The 24880-nt window shown below is 38.4% G+C and overlaps 1 protein-coding gene across 1 annotated transcript in view; it reads left to right on the top strand.

Annotated features, from left to right (window-relative positions):
• The window catches only part of ARHGAP42 (Rho GTPase activating protein 42), a 167797-nt gene extending 143194 nt beyond the window's left edge, over positions 1 to 24603 (top strand). Inside the window, exons 17-24 of the mRNA XM_082001394.1 lie at positions 265 to 370; positions 5139 to 5298; positions 8071 to 8215; positions 11593 to 11973; positions 13726 to 13882; positions 15191 to 15253; positions 24019 to 24098; positions 24329 to 24603. Of these exons, the coding sequence (XP_081857520.1) occupies positions 265 to 370; positions 5139 to 5298; positions 8071 to 8215; positions 11593 to 11973; positions 13726 to 13882; positions 15191 to 15253; positions 24019 to 24098; positions 24329 to 24417 (1181 nt within the window). The 3' untranslated portion in view covers positions 24418 to 24603. The remainder of the gene's footprint in view (positions 1 to 264; positions 371 to 5138; positions 5299 to 8070; positions 8216 to 11592; positions 11974 to 13725; positions 13883 to 15190; positions 15254 to 24018; positions 24099 to 24328) is intronic.
• Positions 24604 to 24880: the final 277 nt, after the last annotated feature.

The raw sequence follows: 24880 nt of genomic DNA, 5'->3' as shown, positions 1-24880 counted from the left end.
TCACTGAAGTGGCGCATCAGTCAAAATTGCCACAAATTTCATTGGTTACAGTATAAGTGGTAACTGCTTTTGGCAAGTTACTTAAATACAGATTTTAGAATGTTGTAATAAATATAATCAAACTGTCCTTATCATTTTAAAGGCTAATTCTGTTTGGCTTCTTGTAATGCATGTGTGTATTAGTGTACAGGCATTGGTGCCATTTGTAGATGCATCTTAGCATATGTTCCAATTTATCAACGATATTTGTTTGCTGTCTAATAGAGTCAGATGATCAGAACTACAGAGTTGAGGCAGTGCATGCGCTTGTGCATAAGTTACCAGAGAAGAACAGAGAGATGCTGGACATCCTTATCAAGCACTTGGTCAAGTAATTATTTTTGAATTTTTCTCTTTGGTATTATTGTAAGATGTGATTATTTCCACTTTAAATTTGTCAGTGTTGCTTAATCCATTCTCTGTTTTGAAACAATGCCACTCGAAATTGCATTTAATTTCTAAAACGCTGTTCTCAATGTAGCTGAAGAATACTCACTGTAGAAACAAAATAAAAAATAACACCATAAAGAGTCACCAAGATGACCAACTATATTTATAAAATAAACCCACTCAATGTTTTCGTTCACGTTCCTACTTACTACAGGAATTGGTACTAATTAAATTTAAGAAATATCTAAAACTATGCTAAGGTTGATAGAAAATGCTGTTTTGAATCTGACTCGAGGTCCCACACTGTTTCAGAAATGGAGAGTAGACTAATATGATACTACTTGTCCTTCATGTTTGATCTTATTTTTCTAACAGCTCTGAAGTGTAGTATCATTTGAAAACGCTAACTTGAAGCATTATTAGTTACAGTTTTGATATCTATATAAATGTCCAAACCCATTTTTGAATCTCTCTTGTTTCATCAGCTTCTCTAAGTATTAATTAAATATCGAATGGAAAAGATTTGTTTTTCTTTGAACTGATGACCTTTTGTCTTCACTGAATTACACTTAGCATGGGCTGTGAGACAAAAGACAAGTTTTTATTCTCTTATGTCTCTCTATATCACTAGCTATGATTACATACCATTACATTATATTTTGTCCTGTATCTTCATCAAACATTATTCATGTAAGTTGTACTAAATCTTTGGTCAGCTGACACTGGTATTTGCTGAATACTTTTTAATATGTATTATTCTTCCTAATTTAGGATGCTGTACACTTTTTAGTACATTTATCAATGATCTGGGAATGTGAATACTGAAACAGCAGTTGTTCACAGAAGGCCCACATGACTGAGATATGTAGAAGACAGAGGAGTCCATATTGTTTTCATTCCATTCATTGCATCCCAGCTATTTTGCTTTTTTGATCACAGCTTGAGACACAGCCTGCAGTAAGCTGTCTACAGTGGAGCCTAATGCAGTTTTTCTTCCTCTTATAGATGTGAGAACTTTGAAAATTTCTTTGACAGGAAATTATTTAGCCTTAGCAAATGATTTTTAGCCCTTCATGTCATTAGCCCCTGGAGAACTAACATGATAAGGAGATGCTGTGAATGCTTCCATTGCAAAAACTGATTAGGCAGGCCTTGCAGCTCATTACATGGGGTAACCCAGAGAAAGCAAGTTTCCTAAGTTTCCTTACTCACAGAGTGGTTTGATGAGCTAAAAAATGTATCTACTGCTTTCTAACCCTCTACATAGTTAAAAAATGTAGTGAGAGATTAATGATTTTGTAAAAGCTAATCTGGAAGCCCCAGAACTAGAAATATATATATACATAGGAACTGACTTATTTCTAGGCAGAATTAGTTATAGGCAAGCATTTCTTTCTTTACCACTTCTCCTGGCCTCTTTATTCTCAATATGATGACCTCAGATGCGTTCCCAAAGAAAAGCATGCCTGCAGTATTCCCTTCTTTAATTGTTCTCTTTAACTGTTGCCTATCACATCTTTGATGCAATCCTCATTTCTGATAAATTTAATCCTGTGGTTTTATACTGAAAACTTTCAGTTCTTTTCTTTCCAACATTCAATTCACCCCTTCTAATTTCTCAGATAATTTGTCAGCTGTTGTTTATGCTAGCAATACTAATGAGACTGAATTCAAAATTAGTCTCTTGAGTGTATTAGTTATCTTCATTCTTCATCTTTTTTCTGCCACTGTGTGGAGATTTTTCAAGGAAAAAATGGCAGATAAAGCGTCTAATTTTATGTGAATGGAAAAATATGAAAAAACCCCAACCTCCTGTTGGTTCATTCTTTTGTTTAAAATCCAATTTCAAAATGTGCATCCTTTCCCTTATTTCTTTTAGCTGTTCAGCTCCTTTATGTATGCTTTTGTGTCTACGTGAAAATAGTATACCTCTAACTGTGGGTTATAAAATAAGGATAATATTATTTTTTCTTGGTTTAGGTCTTAAGGTCTTTATATCTCTGCCTACCTTGACTTTTGTGTCACTGCAAAATTATATATGATCTAGATGTCGTGGGATGTAGATCATACTAAAAACAAATAAAAAAACAAATACTAGCAAATCCTGAAAAGCACCCTGCAGAGAGATGATGCTATATGATATCTGAGGTGATATTCAGCAGCTAGGCAAACACGGGAAGTTTGGTATTATTTTCACATAACTCATTTTTTGTTTTTAAACCTTTCTAGTCAAATTACCTGTCAACTTTAAAGAATAAATCATTCTTTGGTATGATTTAATAACACCATAGTTTTCTAAGGTCGATAGTCAGGAGTCTGCAATCTGGCAGTATCAAAGATTTACTGGTGATATATCAAAGAAAGAGATTTTGAAGAGAAAGCAACTGCACCTTAATGAATGCCTTACAGCTACCTGAAATGCATGATTACCTTGGCCTGTATCTAATCAGTAGCCCAGCAACAGTAGGGCTAGGTCAGGGGAAATTGGTTATCAAAATGATCCATTTACAGGCCTGGGTTTTTTCTCTTTTGCGAGAAAGTCAGCCTTTGAAATGCTTTGTAGAAAGTCCTTTCTGGTTACAATACTATTAAATTCACCTTTCCTTTTATTAAACAAGCTACTAAACTTGTAACCAAGGAAACCCAAACACAGAACAAACACTATTTTCTGTCTTATGCTATAAGACTATAATGTTTGTGTAAGAGACCTTAACAGTTACTGTGCAGCGCAAAGCAGGGTAACATTACAAAGGGTTATTTTTTTTAGGTTTTTCTTACAAACCTAGCGCTGAGTAATTCAGAATTCCATTTTCATTAAAATACTAGTAGACTTCCCAAACACCCCTCAGTCACCTAAGCCAAACATAAGATCTGTTACAGAGAAAATTAGATTAAGATAATTGGCTAAAAATGTACTTTAACAAGGTAATCGCTTCCATGACAGGGCTTCCAAATAACGATCTCTGCCAGTGTGTCTGTCTGAAGTAAAATTTTTTAAAATCTTTTTGGCATAACTTAATGAAGCAACATAGGACACGTAAGAAGATAGGCATTTATTTTCCTGCAGTTTATAATCATATTGTCTCCAATACAAAAGCCCTTTCCCATATTTCTCCTGCTTCTCGATGTAAATGGGGTGCTCAGAATTTCCTGTTCCAAATATGAGGGGAGTATTACTTCATTATAGAAGTAATTGTACAGTCTATTTCACCTCTATACCAAGATAATTCTACTATTCTACTCATTCTGTGTATCATTAGTGCCTACTCCATAGGGAGACAAAGGGTAATGTGTGAGTCCAGACATGTGTTTGATCCTGATCCTAACAAAATCCCCCAGTAGCCTTGGGAAAATCTCGCAGTCTTTTTGTCACTGTGTTTTTAATCTTTGTAAGGGGATAGTATCTTTGTTATTTTCTACCAAACTCTGAAATCGGATAGATCATTTTGCTAATATTTCTATAACATTTTAAGAACAAATCAAGCTATCTGAAAATATTATTGGAAGGAAAATGTAGCAGATGTATCCATAAACCTGATTAATGAAGGCTGTCAGAGAAGACCAGAAGATAAAGTTTGCTCCTACCTGCTAGTCTTCCAGCATTTTATAGATTTTACTGTTTCTTAATTGTAAAAGGTGCAAGCATTATTTTAATTTTGTAGAAAATGGCTAAAAATGCTCAGCTTGACAGTGGTAGCAGATAGCAGTGAGAAAGAAGAGGAAAATGTGAACAAGTGTCTCAACCGATTCTATTTGGTAGCAGATTCAGTAAAATTAAGCATTAAGGCAATTATGAAACCTTTACTTGGCATGATATGTCTCAGACAGAGGCAATAGGGCAGCTGTGACTGGGGAATCACTGGCAGTTATTTCAAAGGATTTATGATGATACAGTTTTTATTTGGCAAATCTTATTCGTAAGGAGAGAAAAGGAGCATTGAGGATTACTGATTGACAGTTTTCATTTTACTATCTGATAAATTATTGGGAAAACTGAGTTTCTAAATTCTACATTAAGAAGAAAAATGACAGAAAAGGTACAGTAAGCAATAACAGAATATACAGAAGTAAAAGGTTAATATATTTTAAAGCTGGAAGATATCATTGTGATCATCTAGTTTTATCTATACCACAGCAACAATGATTTCACTGACTCCGTTGATCCCATGTTTTCAACACATTAATAAAGAGATCCTATTGCAATGTGTTTTCAGTAACTGAATTTCTTTCCTTTACATAAAAGCTAAGGTATATGGTTGACCTCTGTTATATCATAGTATTTTCAGTCAATCCAACATCAAGTATTTAAGTTCCTGTATAACCATTGGAGAGAGATAGGTACCTAACCTAAGACTTCTAAACTTTAGATGGTCTGAGTCTTCCTGTGGAGAGCTTCAAAGATAGTTGCTTTTCCCTGTCAATTATGTCAGGAGCTTAAATGCTTACCATAGAAAGATGTGCTCATTATCCATTAAATTATTGCAGGATGGGAGCCTTTAATGGAAATACAGTAGTTGTACTATACTGCATTTTGTCTCTAGTAAAAGTGAAAATTTAAATAATGTTTTTAAAGGGGAGGCATGAACTTGGGATCTTGTTAAAGAAATAGTCTTAACAGGTTTCATTAAACATTCATCAACATTCATTGCCTGTTGGAATTGTAGTTTAGCACAACTATTTAATTGCATATTGTTTGTGTTCATTTAAAGGGTATCATTACACAGTCAGCAAAATCTAATGACTGTATCCAACCTTGGTGTTATCTTTGGACCAACTCTCATGAGAGCCCAAGAAGAAACCGTGGCTGCTATGATGAACATTAAGTTTCAGAATATCGTCGTTGAAATTCTGATAGAGCATTATGAAAAGGTAGAAAGACATCTGACTGTTTTGTGGTAAAGTGGAACTAAGATCTCATTTTCATTTCCATCCTTAAGTCCTTAAGAATAAGAAAAGTAGCATTTGTAGAAGGTCATTGATAGAGTACCTTCTTCCCACCCCGTTGCTATGGATATGTATTCCTAGCAAGTCTTTTGTGGCCGTGCAAGGTACAGATCCAAGGCATTACCTCCCATGCTTTGAAGGGATTGCTCTGAATCTTCAGGTGCTTTCTGAAGATATATATCTAGAAACAAAATGAGAAGGTCATAAGGAGCTCCCTGCTCCTCCATCTCTCTCATGCTAGCAGTGTGTGGAGGTTCGCTCTGGGTGAATGCATGGATTCTCCTCTGAGTGCATCAGGTTAGAGTCTGACCATTGCTGTCCTTTGGGGATACTCTAGCTGCACAGTGGAGATCTAATCCCACCTAAAGTCATGAAACCCCAACCATCCTTCAGTTTCTCTTTTCATAAGCAGTATCAATGTGGATCCCCCGCACAATCCCCCATTTCTGTGTGCTGTGTCATTTTTCATGTGTGTAGGTGCTAGATCAAAAGTTAAAAAGCAAAAAGAAAAAAATAATGTATCTTTGATGGGGTTTTATTCCTAGTTACAGGTTTTAAGCACATCATGTCTTTGTGATTTAAAAGTTCTTGAATACTTTGGAACATACAAACTTCTCAAGGTACTTCTTTTGCTTTGAAGAAAGGCATGTCTGTGTGTGGTTTATTTTGTTTACCCCAAAGAGACCAATGACAGCAAAGGTCCATCTCAAACTCTATCCTGGAACATTGAATAAGAACTGTTTCAGGGCTTAAGAAGGAAAATCTATGAAATCTTAAACACTTACTTTCAGTCACTACCATTGCAGCTATCAACTTCACTGAAAAGCCTCCTCAGATTTTATTGTATTGTATTTTAAACTATTTGATTTCAGAACTCAGCAGAACAGTCAAGACTTCCTTTACTCAGTCATCAAAAGAAATTTTACTTTTGGGATCTTTCGTTGATATGTATCACCTTCTCTCATGTCTAACAAAACAAAGTGAAAAAACTTTGGGTTTCTTCCATTTGGGTTACTCAGCTAAGGGGCAGTTCCCAGTCAGTACCAGGATCCCCTGCACTGGTTGGTCAGTAAGTACTGACAGTACTGCTTGGTATCATCAATTATATTTCATAGGCACTCCTCAAAATTGGTATGATACTGACAGCCTCCTTGCTTGTAACTCCAAAACATATATGTTACATGTTTCCAACACTGAATTTCCTCTCCAGAAAATTACAAGCTCACTGAATACAAAGATCATGGCTGCACAACCAAAATCACCCTTGCTCTATTTCTCTGTCTACAGACATACTTTTATATTGATGTGCCACTCATTAATGCCTAATACATGCATTAGTACATATAATTAATATGTACTAATATTAATAATTAGTACATATAATCAGTACATATAATTAATACTATTATACAAGTATGAATGTACTTCAAGAGCATCTCAAGACATCCATTAAAGTATTTTCTGCCATAGAAGTATATTTGCTTTCTTCCACTTCCGTGAGTGGCATGGAGGTATCTTTTCATTGCTCGCTTCATACTCTTCGGTGAGTGCCCTGTTGATAGGGGATCCAGAAATCCTTGCAGAGATGTATTTTGGCATTGCATGGTATTTAACCTACGACACTTGGCCCTCTCTACGCTATGGAGGTTGGACACTTCTGATTCCTTCAGTAGCTTGACTGAATAGCCAATCTTTGTCTGTAAAACCTCTTCTCCATTCCACAGAATTAATCCCACTTCCTTCCACAGAATGCCACAAGGGATACTCAGTAGAGTTTACAGTCTACACTAGGAGGAATAGGTGAGAAGGACATCTAGAAGAAAAACATGCAAACCTTTTGGTTATATTCTTTGCTTTGGTCATCCTCCAAGGCAATTATCATTTTTACTAGAGGTATCCAAGAGGGGTTTTAGGGTCTTTCAAGACCTCTACTGCACATGTCTTAGATACTGCAGAACAGGTGACACAAATGAAAGTCACACAAATTACTGGGCTTTCTGTATTGTCTGTGCTGGCAAGCTTGCCATGCTTATCAGCGAAGAGTTCTTTAAAACCTCATTGTGTACCTGTGTCAAATCGCAGTAGTCAGATACCCTCCAAATTTTAGTTTTTCCTGCAATAATGAAGGGCAAAATTGACCTTTTGCAGTGGTATGTAAAAGGTAAAAATCAGGAGATGCTCCAAACATAAAGATGTTCCACTTCAAATTTGACATGTTTCGCAAAATAAAGTGGTTTTCTGAAATACAAACTGGATTGTACTAAGTTATGACTGTAACAAATTTCTGTGACATCCAAAAGCTTTCACAGGAACACAGAGAAAAAATTCAATATTTTCATAATGTTTAAAAAATGTATTGCTTCTTGGGCAGGAGTTAGTTGTAAGCACGTACTGTATGTTTCACTATTTAGACTATTACGCACTTCTTAACAAGGGCTAGAAAATAAAAATATTTAAACAAATATTTTTATATAATTATAAATTTTAAGTACAGCTCAGTATTGCGGTACTTGGATTGTAAAATGAGATCAGAGCAAAGCTTATATTCTGTGAATTTACTCTTTTGTAATGTGTGGGATTATGACAGCATTAATTACAGGTGCAATGATGAGGAAAACAAATGGATTAATAATGGAAGTGTAAGAGTGCCTGTATTGTTTGTCATTCATTTTCACTTTTTTTTTTTTTATCATACAGATATTTCACACTGCACCAGACCCCAATATTCCTCTTCCCCAACCTCAGTCCCGATCAGGTTCAAGAAGGACAAGAGCAATATGTCTCTCAACAGGTTCACGTAAACCCAAAGGAAGGTATACACCGTGTTTAGCAGATCCTGACAGTAAGTTTGTCCTTGTTGACTCATTATCTTCCTTTTTATGTTTTCTAACTTTCCTGAATAATATCCACTAAGTATTGTATTCCAATAATTACAAGTGTAATGGATGGGGTTTTGTCAGCTTTTTAACCTCTGTGAGTCACAGCACACTGTTGAGTGACTGAATTCCTTGATTCTTGGACATGAGGAAGGATGTTTGGTTTTAGGCAAGGCTGGTATTGCATACAGTGTTCAAAAATCTTTTATAGTAGGCTTTATATTCTAATCTAAATGTAGTCTGCTTTGAAACTCTGAGGAGTTTGCTTGTAAGCGGATTGTTAAGGTTGGGAAATTGTAAACAGAAAGAATCTTTCCTCTGATCCTGTAATGAATGTAATTTAGTCAAGGTCAGGAGATCAAAACCATTACTTGGCTTTTTTCACATGCATGAAACTGTGGTTCAAAATCAGCCACTACCTAGGTTTGCCAAAACCTAGGAAACTTTCTTAGTTTTTCTGGAATAGAAACAACCTGTAATATTTTGGAGAGAAACAGTATACTTACCATATAGCTTACTGTTTAGCAGCAAGGAGTTATGTAATAAATTGCTTCTCAGAATGCTTATTCATTTTCATGTAAATGTAACTATTAAAAAGTTTTGCTTCATTCATTTTCATCTAGTGGGCCATCACTTTTTTACTTACTGGCTGTACCATTGAGAAGTACTGAAACTGTGGTAAAAATTAAGTTAACAGTTCCACTGCTGCAGCAGACTTCCCAAAGAACTTCAGTGTCCCTTGGTTCCTCAAGGAGATTTACATGAAACTGGTACAGTAAATTAATCCACAGTTAAGATGCATCTGTTCTTGAGGATCTGTAGTAATTCTGTAGTCTGTAATGTTAGGAAATGTATCTGCAGTGGACTCTTGTGCAGGTGCTGCATTTTCCATAGGTTTATATTACATGATTACGGCCAGTGAGAGTTTAAATACTAATAGAGCAAAAGCTGCCTACACATTGATTGCCAGTGTGAATGGCATGGGATCCCAAGTAAGAAGTTACAGAGGAACTGTTAGTTACATTCACCAGATGAGAAACTAGGTGAGTTTCAACTGGTTTTTGCTGTGCAACTGCAATGAATAGAGGCCAGCATAAAAAAGGGGCATTTCTGTGCAAGTATTTTGCAAAGCATGTGCAAGCTCACACTTCTTCATTCAGACGCGTCTTGTGCTGGTGGCTGTATTGAAACTAGGTCACAGAATCACAGGATCACTAAGGCTGGAAAAGACCTTTAAGATCGTCGAGTCTAACCATCAACCTAACACCACCATGCCCAGTAAATCATGTCCTGAAGTGCCACGTCCACACGTTCTTTGAACACCTCCAGTGGTGGTGACTTCACCACCTCCCTGGGCAGCCTGTTCCAATGTTTGACCACTCTCTCAGTAAAGACATTTTTCCTAATATCTAGTCTAAACCTCCCCGGCACAACTTGAGGCCATTTCCTCTTTTTCTATCACTAGTTACTTGGGAGAAGAGACCAACACCCACATTGCCACAACCCCCTTTCAGGTAGTGGTAGAGAGCAATGAGGTCTCCCCTCAGCCTTCTCTTCTCAAAACTAAACAACAACAGTTTTCTCAGCCGCTCCTCATCAGACTTGTTCTCCAGACCCCTCACCAGCTTCATTGCCCTCTCTGGACACGCTGCAGCACCAAAATGTCCTTCTTGTAATGAGGGACCCAAAACTGAACACAGTGTTTGAGGTGCGGCCTCACCAGTGCTGAGTACAGGGGCACGATCACTTCCCTACTCCTGCTGGCCACGTTGTTTCTGATACAGGCCTGACCCAGAGGCTCCCCACTTCTGCTGTGCTTATTAGCTCAAGCTCAGCACTTGACAAGTTCCAGTTAAGATCTCGCTTTTGTCTGGAAGGTCGAGGCAGAAGCAGAGGTATTCTTGTTGCCAAATATCTCTAATTGTGGCCGGAGACAGGCAAGAGAGAGCCTTGGCTTCTGGCAAGCAAATTCTGAAGTACTAGGTGATTTTAAGTCATCATTTAAAGGAAACCCTGACACTTAACTATATTGTTGGAAATTAAAGAATTCTGGATGGCATGACAAAATGAGATACAGGTTTCAAACTGTGGGGAATGATAGAAAATGTATCTGGCAAATTTAGGCTTCAGCCAGTCTTGCAATTCTCAAGGGACTAATGGTTTGTAAAGGGGCAAGATGGGGGACAATCTAATCTGAAGTACCAGAATTTTGGCCAGAATTCGGCAGAATATTTCAGATTATTGTACCAGTGGCACTGCTGTTGTCAGATCCACTATACAAGGCACTGGTATTTGTGATCTTATGTGTAGTACTGTGTGTGGTTATGGTCACTTGTTGCCAAGGATATTGAAACGTGGAGGCAAAAGCAGCTGTATCACGTTGGTATCTTATAACCACTGTGTGGTTGAAGAATATATATTCTCTGCTTCTTGTGAAATTTGTTAATTATATCTCTTAGCTTTTGGGAACTAATCCTACTAGAAACCAAGGTATGACTCACTAGACTGAATCCAGTCCTCAAGATAATTCAGCCCTCACTGTATTATAGGCTAGTCCTTCCTTAGTTCTGATGAGAGTTCCTACCTTTATATCATTAGATAATTTCGTTAGGATATTCCCACTTTTTGTTGCAAAAGATTATAGGAAATAAGATCAGTACAAAGATTGTTGTGTAGGTAGGTAAATTTCTGTAATATCAGTCTAATTAAAGAAATTCATCAAATGTTCAAGTTGTAAGGAATGAATTGTCCTTCTGCAGGATAGATATTTTATGATAGGTATGACGATTCAGAAAATAGGGTATCTATAGATAGACTTACAGACTAGTCTTAGACTGCAGAGATCCTCAGCAGCTTGGTAACCAAATTGAAATTTAATTCTTGTGCGTGCAGGCGATGCAATCATGCATTTAAGAACATAGATGTGACAAGTATCACATTTGCCTTATCATGGAAATCCAGCAAGATGCTCACCCAAAAAATATTGCAGCATTGTAACTGTTGAATTTCCTAAGGATATTTATATTGCAAACAGTTCTTTGAAAATGCAAACTTCTATGCAAAATAGCTTAGCTTGTAGCCCATTACGTTTGTCAGCTCTGAAGAAATATCCACAAAATGCAGCTCTTCCAGGTTAAAGATCAGAATATGTGCAAAACTTAGAGTAACTAAATAGATATTTTGTCTTAAGAATCACTGCCTCTGAAACCATAGATTTATGAATTTGATGACAGGTAAGGTACAAGGGGCTCAAGGTTGCTTGAGAGAAAAGCACATGATTAGAAAATTTAATTTTTTTTCTTTTGCTTCCCTCTCTCTCTCCCCTCCCCTCACTCCTCCCTAGGTGACTCGTACAGCAGTAGCCCAGACAGCACCCCCATGGGCAGCATTGAATCTCTCTCTTCTCACTCCTCCGAGCAGAACAGCACTACCAAATGCGTGCCCTCACAGCCCAGGGAGAAATCAGGAGGGATTCCATGGATTGCCTCTCCCCCTTCTTCTAATGGCCAGAAGAGTTCAAGCCTCTGGACTACAAGTCCAGAATCCTCATCAAAGGAGGATGCAACCAAAACAGATGTGGAGTCAGACTGCCAAAGTGTAGCTTCTGTCACTGGACCAGAGAATGCCTCTCCACCAACAGAACTGACCAAAAAGAGTTCTTACAATCTGTCTGGACTGAAAAGGTCTTCAGCATCTTCCCTCAGATCAATTCCATCAGGTGAAGGTAATTTTGAAGGTCTTTTAGGTCATCAGTGTTTACTGTGAGGCATCAGAAAGTAAGAGCTGCATCTGAAAGCTAATTGTATCCATTAATCTTTTATGTTTATTTTTTAATTTTTGTGGCATGTTCTTTCAGTTTTCAAACTGCTTCTGACATATTTCCAGTGTTTGTTACCAGTACAGTTTACAGAGCTTAAAAGCCATCAGTGTTTCTCAGAATTTAGAGTACTCTGTCCAGCTGTGCCTCACCGAGACCACTGACTTATAAGGAGATTGCTGGTTTATAAGAAGAGTTGGTAGCTATGGTTTATCACTGTGTCAAAGGAGAGATTTGTTGCAACATGATTGATACTGATCAAAGCTAGAATTTATATTTAAAAAGCACTAGGCTTAACATATCTAGTAAGTAATAGTTTTGTCACTCCTTGCTGATGTGCCTGCTTTTTTTTTTGCCCCTTTTTTTTTTTTTTTGACAACTGCATGTCTTCAATTGCCTGAAATAGGTGATTGAAGGAAAGGTGGGGGGTTTTTGGTTTGGTTTTTTTTTTAAAGTTATTGTTGTACAGTCAGTGCCTTTAGTTGAGATAGGACTGGACAGATGGGGAAAAAAGGTAATCTCTGGCATGAAATGTATGTCTGAAGCCCTGCCGATGGAATGGCTGCTTCATTCTGCATGGTTTGTTATCCAGTACTGCAAGTAGATTAGCTTTAACACAAGGTTACGGCTGAATGGTCCTGTATATGGACATGATGTGCAAGAACAACCACAAGTTTGCAAATCCAACTTTAGGAATCCAATTTCAGTGCACAAGTTAGGATGCTAGTCTTCCTGTTCAGTCAAAGAAAGATGCTGCTTCGAAGAGCACCCTCAGAACACCTAAGTTGAGCCTATGTTCCAAATAAGCCTGTAGACAAGGGTCCTTACAAGACAGAGAATCTTAAAAATACAGCTTCTTAATTTAGACAGTTATTATAGAATAATTCTATAGAATAACAATATTAAAAATGTAAGTATTGTATTTATATTTTGGGATCTCTTTGTATTATGACAGCTTTTAAAGCATTATTAAGCATCTTTTGTTCTTGGAAATAAAGAAAGAGAGAAGTACATGCAGTTACTATCTTGCAAAATATATATGCAAACAAGGCAGTAGTCCACAAACAGAACAGCTTAAAGGACACATGTGGCCACACCTTGTAGTCATTAAAATGACATTTTTTGGGTGCAGTACAGTCTGTACAGGTATAGATTCATTTTATCAAGTTACAGTAGCAACCCATTAATTCCTAAGTATGTTTGTTAAACTGCATGAAGTTTTTGTGGATACTTAAATATTAATTCTTAAAAATTAACATGGGATGCTTCTTTGAGCAGCAGTTTGGACTAGATGACTTCCTGAGATCCCTTCCAACATGAATTTTTTCTACAATTCTATGCAGTGTACTACTTTATAAATGTTGGGTTTACTGTCACTTTTTAGTGAATGTATTGTCTAACGATTTAAGTACAATGTAATTTTTTATCCTTCACAATTTCTTCATTCTTGCTGTTGGTCCTTTTCTCCTGGCTTTCTTCCTGAAAGGCTGTTTCTTCTCTGTTTCAGTAAGTACTTTTTCTACCTATTTTGCCTCTTAGAACAACTACAACAAAAAAAAAAACAACCAAAACCAAAAACTTTGCTTTGTATATAACACATGTTATGAAACAACTTCAAATTAGCTTTAATATTCCCTATAATTTGGTTGTTTTCTTTAGGTAACAAAAGCTGCAGTGGATCTATACAGAGCTTATCTTCAACAGATACCAAAGATACACCAAAGGCTCCACCAAACCCTGATTTGCCTCCCAAAATGTGCAGGAGATTAAGATTAGATACTGCATCAAGTAATGGCTATCAAAGACCAGGATCTGTGTAAGTCATCAAGGCCCTTTGGAGATTTGTGTTGTTACAGTATTGTCTACTATAAAGTATTCTCAGAGAACTACATAAGTGGTTGAAGAAGCATGCGTGAATACTTTATTTTAATATTTCTGTATTTGTGAATTATTTACCTAGCTTCATTAAAATTGTAAACAAAGGAGACACTGCACAAAGTCTGTTGAAGTCAGTAGAAAGACTCCCGTTAACTTCATTAGACTACAGATAAGGTCTATAATGAAGAAATGTATCTTTGGAAAGTGGTTAGTATTATTATCTCTGGTTCTTCTGGAATTTCATGTTTCAGGGAGCATAAATGCTACTTACTGTCCATGCTGTTATGTCAAGAAGATCATCAGATCTTGTTTCCGGATCTGCAGAGCACCAAGTTCCCCAAATAATTGCAGGACTCCATTCAACCTCTCCACTTAAATTTAAACTGGAAGGGATCACTGTAGTCATTTCACAGACTGCTGTGTCTTAAACAGAGAATCATAGCATAGTTTGGGGTAGAAGGCAGCTTTAAAGGTCATCTAGTCCAACCTCCCGACAATAAGCAGGGACATCTTCAACTAGATCCGGTTGCTCAGAGCCCCGTCCAACCTGACCTTGAATGTTTCCAGGGATTCAAGTACACATATAATATGAAAATGAATATAGGATATATTCATATAGGATATGTTAATCTTTTTTTAACTGTCCTCCATGTGTTCAAATCAAGGAGAGGGAAATGATGCTACCAAACAGAGCACAGGTAATCTTAATGTCTAACTAAACTGTTCAGAATTAAATGTGCATCAATTCTGTATGACACTAAGAAACTTGAGATTCTGTAGTTCTGTACAGTGATCAACCAGTCACGCAGCTTCTACACACCTGAAATTAAAATATTCTGCAAGTATCTGCACTTAAAAGGTGAATCCTCCACAGGTCAGAGTTCCAGCATGATAGTGACAGACTGGCAGTAAAAGCATTTCCAATATATCTATTGGCCATCCATGAACAGAATTTTAAATATAGGGTGTTGAGATTTCCCTTGCTCATTCAGCAGGGCACTAGAGTATGTGGAAGTCAAGCCCAAATTAGGTTATGCCCTTAAGAATTCTGATGAATAGGGGCTTGAATTCAGCTTTTTAATTTCCTTCAAATGAGGAAATAATTTTATTATTTAATTATTCTCTAAATGAATAACTAAAACAATTTTTAAAAATGTGTCCATGTCTTTAGATAATTAAAACTGAAGTTAGTCTCTGTGTTTTATTAATGGGCAAAGTATAAAACAAGGTGGTGCTTTATTTTCAGAGTGGCTGCAAGAGCCCAGTTGTTTGAAAGTGCTGGTTCACTTAAGCAACTTTCTTCAGGACGGTAAGTGCTTCATAGTATTTAACAATTTGTAAAATCCTTTCTGTTTTGCTGGCTTTGAAGATTGAAATAGAAGTATTGGAGCTTTGTTCTGTGTCTTTTGGACAGCATCATGTGGCATGCAGAATTTTTGTGTTTTTTTAAGCTCACCCTTGCTCCAGAAGAAAACTAAATCTAATAGAGAATCATAGAATAGTTTAGGGTAGAATGGACCTTTAAAAGTCAGCTAGTCCAACCCCCCTGCAATGAGCAGAGACATCTTCAACTAGAGCAGGTTGCTCAGAGCCCCGTCCAACCTGACCCTGAATGTTGCCAGGGATGGGGCATTCACCACCCTCATTGTCAAAAATTTCTTCCTTAGATCTAGTCTGAATTTACCCTCTTTTAGTTTAAAACCATTACCTCTTGTCCTATTACTACAGGCCCTGCTAAACAGCCTGTCCCTATCTTTCTTATAAGCCCCTTTTAAGTACTGGAAGGCTGCAATAAGGTCTCCCCTGAGCCTTCTCTTCTCCAGGCTCAATAACCCCAACTCTCTCAGCCTGTCCTCGCAGGAGAGGTGTTCCAGCCCTCTGAGCATTTCTGTGGCCCTCCTATGGACCTGCTCCAACAGGTCCACGTCTTTCCTGTGCTGAGAGCTCCAGAGCTGGACGTAGTACTCCAGGTCGGATCTCACCAGAGCAGAGTAGAGGGGCAGAATCCCCTCCCTTGACCTGCTGGCCACGCTGCTTTGGATGCAGCCCAGGAAACGATTGGCCTTCTGGGCTGCAGGTGCACATTGGCAGCTCCTGTCCAGCTTTTCCTCCACCAGTACCCCCAAGTCCTTCTTAGCAGGGCTGCTCTCAATCCCTTATCCCCCAACCTGTACTGATACCGGGGGTTACCCCAACCCAGGTGCAGGACCCTGAACTTGGACTTGTTGAACCTCATGAAGTTCACATGGCCCCATTCCTCAAGCTTGTCCAGGTCCCTCTGGACGATATCCCGTCCCTCAGGTGTGTCAACCACACTACTCAGCTTGTTGTCATCTGCAAACTTGCTGAGGGTGCACTCAATTCCACTCTCTCTGTCATCGATAAAGATATTAAAGAGTACTGGTCCCAATATGGACCCCTGAGGGACACCACTCATCATTATCTCCATCTGGACATTGAGCCACTGACCACTACCCTCTGGACGCCACCATCCAACCAGTTCCTCATCCACCAGGTAGTCCACCCATATCTCTCAGCCTGTCTGGCTATTCTGTCACCTGGGGCAATTGTACTGAGACATGCTTGGGTTAGTGATCTGATAGAAGACACAGCTACAAAAGTAAATTAAAAGGATTTAAATTAGGATAAGGGTGCTATACTTATTCCATACAGCTGTTTGTATATACATGCTTTCAACAGAGTAGTAAACATGCTAGTTTATGGTAATTCAGTCATGTAGGCTAGTCCTGATCAACAGCTGCTTTAGAAAGCTCAGGATTAACTTGCTCAGGATTTCTGTCTTTCCCATCACACTTTCCATGCCTCAGTATTTGTCTGGAGAAATTGTTCCCCTTTCTTCTTGGTAGTGTGCAGCAGGAATTATTTACATTTTCTTTACAATTGCATGCATTTATTTAGTGGATTTGATTCGTACTTACATTAATGTTCTGATAAGTGTTTGTCTAGGAAGCAGTATCTTCCATACATTACTAACCAGCCCACATTTAATAGGCTAAGGCAGATAGTCAAATAAATGGATGTGTGAAAAAGTCTGTCTCTGTTTTCACTGTCCCTGCATTTCAAGTTCTTTGAGACAGAACATACCCTTTTGTCCATCACTTTACTCACTGATACTAGGAACTGTCAAGCAATCAAAAAAATAAGTAAATAAAATGTTAACCCATAAATCCAAAAGTAGTAATCTAAAGTAGCACAGCTGTAAATGAAGATGCCAATGTGTGCTGTGATGTGCAGCAGTGGAATACGGCTGTCCTCTCTGACAGATCTAGCAGGGGTGAGAAGGAGAAAGCTGACCTGCAAAGGCCACTGATTTTGTTCAAGAGAATCAGCTTGCATGAATCAAGGCTGGTCTTGTTTTGTGTAGTACATGAACTGTCAGGTGACCAAAAAAGAGGGTGGCAGGGGGGAAAGGGAGATGAAAACAGCAGGGCATTAATTTAAGGAAGAAAAATATAAATGAGACTAGAATGCTCTTGAGCCAGTGCCCTAAACCAGTGAGCCCGAAGCATCACCAGTCCTGCATCATTTCACCTCCACCACTATTCTTTCTCTTATTTTGTATTGCTCCCTTCTTGTAAACTCTCCCCTGTTGTTCCCTCAGAGCCTGTGCCACATGTATCTGTATATAAAAAAGATGTAAGAAGCAAAAATGTGACAAAGGAAGAATGTAGCATTTTGATAATGGATATGGAGAGCAGACAACAAAGACAAAAATGCTGAAAAGCTTAATAGCCACTCTAATTCAGCCTTCATAAGAAAGCAGAAGAGCAACAGTAACAAGGAGAATGGAAAACGAGAGGTCAGCAGGCAAAATGAGGAAGAAATAAAAAAGTAGCTCAGCTGTTTTTATAGTGCTGCTCAAGTCTGAGTAAGATTTTGCAATTCAGAACCATGTCATTTACCTCTCATGCATGTTATGAATGTGAAGGCTGATTTAAAACTTTAGGATAGTCGTCTTTTGCTCTGAAATGTCTAGAAATCATGGTAATTACATCTTGATCCACCCATTAGAAAGGCCTCTGAGTTCATACCTCTAACTATCCAATGGGTATACGCAGTACAGAGTGTAAGACAGAGAAACTATTTTTAAGATGTCTGGTTTGATACCAAAAATACTCAAGTCAAGATAGTGTTGAACTCTGTGCAGGGGTAATTTACACTGCAAAAAATAACTAGTTTTGAAATTTTAAGCTACAGCTTACCTGTATATTATAGTATCTAAGTAGCTTCATTCCTACTTGAAGCATCTGTTGCATGTTGTGGTCATTTGTATGTGATGGATCAAAAGTACCTATATGGCTTTGCAGTCTCATGTTGTCATCTGTACTCCAGCAGATAATTTTGTACTAGATGCTTTACCACCACAGTGGTCTGGTCTTAATTCCTTCTCCCAATTAATCTTTGCTGCTTTCTGACTTTATATAATGCAGTACCTCTGATATGAGTGTGTGTGTACCCCCTTTGGTTTTTTTAATGCTGTTATAATTGACGTTATTTGACGTGGCTGTTTTCTCTCCTTGTATACGTGCGTACATGCCCCCATAGCACTACCAGTCTGAACAGATTTATTTTAGTCAGAAAGAGAATGAGAGGCCACAGTACATGTACATGTTTTAGGTTTGGACGAGGAAGACCAAAATGTTATGCCCTGTCCAACCTGTGCTCTCTTTTTCCAATTCCAGAATTACTTTGGCTTCTCAGTCTTCCCATTCCTTCCCTCTTGACTTTTATAATAAAGGTTGTGCTTTGAGTGGCTTTGTGCTCTCAGCCACTGTGTATGCTGAGACCAACCCCTATTGCTAATCTAGTATGCACTTGAAAGAGGTGGAGTTTTCTTACTGCTTTCACAAATATTGCAATTATTCAACAGTCTTAGTAAGGCCTGAAGTGTCTTTATTGCAGCTTCTGTACAAAAACGCACCAACATGTAATCCCTGACTCTATGTAGAGGTACACAGAAAGTCAATAAGTTTCTCATATAAAGTGAGAAACTGCATCATAAGAGGAAGGATTTTCATTAGAAAAGAATACCTAGAAAAATGGGAAGGAGGAGCTGGTGACAGCAAACAGCTCTGTCTTGGCAGCAAGATCTCTAGGTGCTGGGCTGAGACTTTAATAGGAGTAGGCTGACAGTATGAAGCCCCATAGACCCATGCTCCCCTCCCAACCATATGATTAAATATCCTTTCTCAGTCATTCTTCTGTTTTTATTTTCATGCTGTGTTTTGCATTTCCTTAAACACCTGGACTGCCTTGATCAGCCCAGACCCGTGTTTTCTACTCAGTCAAGCTTGGCTGTAAGTCTTCCATCTTCAGGAGTCTATAAACCTTTATTCTTCCTGTAGGATAATATTAACTGATGAGTCGTCTGAGAGACATTCATGTGTTTTCCCTCATTCACTCCTCTTCTAGCTTCTGTCTTTGTCTTGCTAGACTGAAAACTCATTATGGCGGGAACATAGTTTTAAAGTTTATTTATAACTTTTAAAATAATTATTGTTGTTGTTGTTACTATTAGTATTATTATTATCATCATCATCATTATTTAAAAGGCCTCAGGCGTTGTTGACGGTGTGTAGTCAAGCAAAATAGTTTATGATCTGATGGGTACAGACCCTTTGACTGTTAATATCAGTTTATTGTTATGGGCTCAAAACAAACGTAATAAAAAGTAGGGAAAGGGAAGATGCATTTTTTTCTCATCTGGAGTCTATCCAGTAAAGTCATGGAAAGAAGGAACTAAGAAATGTGGCTACCATTTTCTGAAGTTGTTTTTTTTCTCTGCACTAAACCACATGAATCACACTTTTCTCAGATTATTAGCATAATCTTTAGAGAACCATAATAGATGATGGTGATGCTTTTTAACGAACAACCTTGTTTGTAGGGAGAGAGCATTAACACCATAAGTAAGAATGTCCATTTCCATAATCGAACACGACAAAAATGCCCAAGAACCTGCATGACGTTTTCATTGCTAATGCTTCTAACTGGATAGGGTTGAAGTGAGTCATAACTAATAAGAGAACCTAAATAATCAAATCAAGTGTGGAGGCAATAACGAAGGGCTTGAATATTGCTCCAGAATTATGAGTAAATATTCATAGAATCTGTCTCTCATCATACCATCACACACAGTTTGTAGATAACATTGAGGTGTAATTACTGTGTGTCAGGAGCGAGGTGGTGGGAAGAATTCTGTAATTCATGAGCTTCTGAGAAACTGACTTCTTTGTACCTTATGTTTTTGTATCTGTCTAAATGTCAAATGTTGTGAAGCTTTATCTTTCCAGAACTGAGCAAGTCAGAGTCCATGTTTTCTTATCTTCTTTTTATTTTGAAAGTAAACATACTCGGATCAGGTAAAATTAGTAGCTGAAAACAGAATAGTTTAGTAGACATAAGAGAGTATAGAAGAAAATTGCGTTTTTTTGTCTTAATTTTTTCTAAGGGCACTAAAAAAACAACGTGTCATATTTCAAACATAACTTAAATAATTCTGCCTCACATTTAAATATTGCTGTTCTGTTTTATTATTGTCTTAAATGTCTCTTGTCACAGTATTACTCAGATGTCCCATTCTTAACATGGGAAACTGGCTTCATAGTCATGCTGTTTAGTAAAATCAGGATTGAAATAATGTCTGTGCTTTAGTAAATTCATTACCAATTATTTTATATTCCTTGCAACTATAATCATTATTAACAGTTAGTCTGCTGTTTTATATGTGTAAAATCCATGATTATGCTACATAGGAAATAGCTGTTTTGTCAGACATGCCGATCTGGGTTAGATAATTAGAACATCTATAGTAATCTTTGTTATATTGACTTTGAGGAAAAATGACCTTGAGATTAAAGAATTCAATTCTAGTTTATGTGTGACCTTCGGTAAAGTCATCTAATCTCCCTCTGTATATTTTAATATTTCTAATGTAGATTATTATATATAAATTTGCATGTATTATGTGCAGTAATGAAGCTTCACACCCATCTTAGTGACTGTAGATGGCATAACAGTAGACCAACCAAGGAGTTGTCTTGGAAAAATGCTAAATAGAGCAGTCTACACCAACCAGAAAGCAAGCTAACATTTAAACAAAGTAGATAAACAGGGGTCCAGTGCTCATGGTGTTTTCGTTAGCAGTGGGGATGTATCCAGAATGACAGTACTGAGAGTTAGAAATGTGTTCAGCATCCTGAAAATAAGATGCCCTTGGATGTCAAGGGCACGACTCAAAATTCTTGACCTCTTCTGGAAATCTCAGCCTGACGGTCTAACCCTTGGTGATTCAGTTGTTCACTTAAGATGAAGGCAAAACACGCCACTTGGTCTAGTCATAAATCCACTTCAGACCTTTTTATTCAGAGGGAGGAATCATTTCTGGAAAGTTCACGCGTACAAACTTGGGAATATGTCCATCCACTCATACCCTTTTAGAGATTCATATGAATGATGATGTGCTAGTACTGATTCGCATCAGAGTATGAGGCCAGGGTAGAGGGATGCTCTCTGCTCCCTTTAGGCAGTCTGTCCCTGCTTAACCTCACCAGGGACATGTGGAACTCCAAAGGTGATGTGCCATGGGCCCCACTGGCAGAACGCAAAATAAAGTAAGACTTCTTATGCTAATGCTTATGATGTTGCACTATTATTAATCTAACGTATGACTCTGTTATCTCACTATTTTGGGAGGAAAGACAAAATAGATTACATTCCACTTGCATATACACCCTCTCAAAAAGTATGCTAGAAATTTTAAACTTCACCACAGGTCACATACTGGGTCACTGAGATAAATCCTGGCTGGAAGGAAGATTGAATCAGTAATGCCCTATCACATCTTACACAGGTGAAATAATCAAGAAGTTCATCTTCATTTGGTAGAATATGGGTTTCCGATAAGTGTAAGGAAACTCAAGAAAACTAATGGATCATGTAAAAATTGCTTTGAGTATATAAATTAAAGGAAAGGTATTAGGTAAAGCACAGCAATCTAGAGAGAACTCCTAATTTCCATCTTCGTGTTCAATCCTTCATTTGGTGTTTTGCAGAATCATAGTGCTAGAAGCCATATCAAGAGGTGACCCAATCTGTCCTCCTTCTCTGGGATAGAATCATTATATATCTAAATAGTTCTTTTACAGATATCTGTGCAGTGACTTTTTTCAATTTTTTTTTTTTTTTAATTAATTTTTAGTAATGGCAATTCTTCAATTTGGGATTCTCCAATTCTTGGCAGTTCCAGTGCTTCACTACTCTAACCAATAGAGGGGTTTTCCAGCTACAGATTGAGAGAAATAAAATTAGCTACCTACCTGTAGGTGTCTTCATGTCAGGTATTATTTAAGGAAGTATTTCGCTGAAGGTTTCGCTACAGGCAGTGGAGCCTGGTGAGCCATTTGTTGCACTCTCAAGTAGCATCTACTGTGGGAGAAACCAGGCCTGTAGGGTCTGTGGAGCTAGGCATGTAGGTTATTTCCAGACACCTAAATTTAGGTGGTTGAAGCTGAAACCCACCTGTGGTGGGTTGACCCTGGCTGGATGCCAGGTGCCCACCAAAGATGCTCTGTCACTGCCCTCCTCAGCTGGACGGGGGAGAGAAAATATAACAAAAGGCTCATGGATCATGATAAGGGCAGGGAGAGATCAGTCACCAGTTACTGTCACGGGCAAAACAGACTCGACTTGGGGAAAAAAGTAAGTTTAATTTATTACCAACCAAATCAGGGTAGGATAATGAGAACTAAAACCTAATCTTAAAACCCCTTCCCTCCACCCCTCCCTTCTTCCTGGGCTCAACTTCACTCCCCATTTCTCTCCCTCCTCCCCCCGAGCGGCGCAGGGGGACGGGGAATGGGGGTTGTGGTCAGTTCATCACACCTGGTCTCTGCCGCTCCTTCCTCCTCGGGGAGAACTCCTCACCCTCTGCCCTGCTCCAGCCTGGGGTCCCTCCCACGGCAGACAGTCCTCCACGGACTTCTCCAATGTGGGTCCTTCCCATGGGCTGCAGTTCTTCACGGGCTGCTCCAGCCTGGGTCCCTCCACGGGTGCCGTCCTTCAGGAACAGGCTGCTCCAGCCTGGGTCCCCCGCGGGGTCACAAGTCCTGCCAGCAAACCTACTCCAGCTGGGGCTCCTCTCTCCATGGCTTCACCATGGTCTCCCCCAGGGGCTGCCAGGGAACCTCTGCTCCGGCACCTGGAGCCCCTCCTGACCCTCCTGCTGCACTGACCCTGCTGTCTGCAGGACTGTTCCTCTCACATCTTCTCACTCCTCTCTTCTGACTAAGTTGTGCAGGTTTTTTTTCCCTCTTCTTAAATCTGTTACCCCAGAGGTGCTGCCACCTTCGCTGATGGGCTCGGCCTTGGCCAGCGATGGGTCCATCTTGTAGCTGCATCTGTAGGCTGCATTGGCTCTACCGGACACAGGGGAAGCTTCTAGCAGCTTCTAACACAAGCCTCCCCTGCAGCCCCCCCACTACCCACACCTTGCCACACAAACCCAATACACCATGCCAGACAGCTAATTTAAATCTCCCTTGCTGCAGCTTAAGTCTGTTTAAGTCCTTTTTGAAGTCAGCCTGGAGGACAAATTTCTCCTTTTTTGTCTCTTATTTACCTTCTATGTATTATTTTCTTCTGCAGACTGACAACTATATGTTCTTAGAAGTCATGGGTTTAGACCTTTAATGATCACTTCTGAATTGTCTCCAGGCAGTCCATCACTTGCCGCAAGCAATATGCTCAATTCAGTACTCATTTGAATGACAATTTCAACTGGAATGAAAGAATCCTTTTGAAATTTATATATTATATACTTCTTTAAACTTTAAAAAGTAGGTTGTTGGTCTCTTTTCTGCAATAACATGCTTGTTAACTTCAGTAAGCTTGCAGTTATTGTCTGCTGTAATTCTGCTCCTCTGAACTACTGTGTAACTAGTCATTACCATCCTGTATTTGTGCAACTGACTATTCCTACTCTTCCCAGATTTTAATTTCAGTTCTTTATATGTTTTTCCTTGTTATCTCATTTATTGTATTTTTTTCTTTCAGACAAGCAAAAGCCATGTATTCATGTAAGGCTGAGCATAGTCATGAGCTGTCTTTCCCACAGGGGGCAATATTTTCCAATGGTAAGATATCTTTTACATTCTCTTTTTACTTAAAAAAGCTATAAAAAATTGAACTGTATCCACAAGATAACAGAGCATAATTCCATTTTCAACTCTTAGTTTTTGCCCTGATTTTTCAATTGCTCTTGAATAAATACTGCCTCAATAAATATATGAACCATATATAGGATCTTTTAAGAGTGTTAATTTATTATAATTTTTTTTTTTTTGTCTGGCTGTTGTTTTTGCAGTGTATCCATCAGTGGAACCAGGCTGGTTAAAAGCAACGTACGAAGGCAAAACAGGACTCGTTCCTGAGAATTACGTTGTCTTCCTCTAGTAATCTTTAGTGGACAGCAATATCTTCATGGTATCCATGGTAACAAGTAATAAGCACTATGATTTTTATCTGACACAGATATGGGATCAGCCCGTTAGCTGAGTGGTAGATTTCCTTCAGATACTGCAGCTGCAGGTTACACAGCTCCCTATCAACGGAACAGAATGTAATGAAACAGTTAACAGTTTCTGTACTGAAGACGGTACTCTGTTTAAATAACTTCCATTGTTTGCAAAAGGTTGTTCTGTTCTTCTTTTATGGGTAAGGAACAGTAGAGCAATAAAATCAAAAAAGTTGCCATTTAGCCGCAGACCTTCAGGTCCTAGGATGTTGTTCACAGACGTGTGAAATTTAGAGGCAATGCGCTCTGTGACATTTCTTGCAATCTATAGCTTTTAATAAGGAAAATGGTATTTTTTTTCATAATGTAAGTAATGCTTCTATTGTGATCTGAATTCTCCCT

This window comes from Phaethon aethereus, assembly GCF_964289735.1.
Source record: "Phaethon aethereus genome assembly, chromosome: 1".
In the NCBI taxonomy this organism is placed as follows: Eukaryota; Metazoa; Chordata; class Aves; order Phaethontiformes; family Phaethontidae; genus Phaethon; species Phaethon aethereus.
The sequence above is the reverse complement of the archived record's forward strand: the minus strand, read 5'-3'. Positions and strand labels throughout refer to the sequence as shown.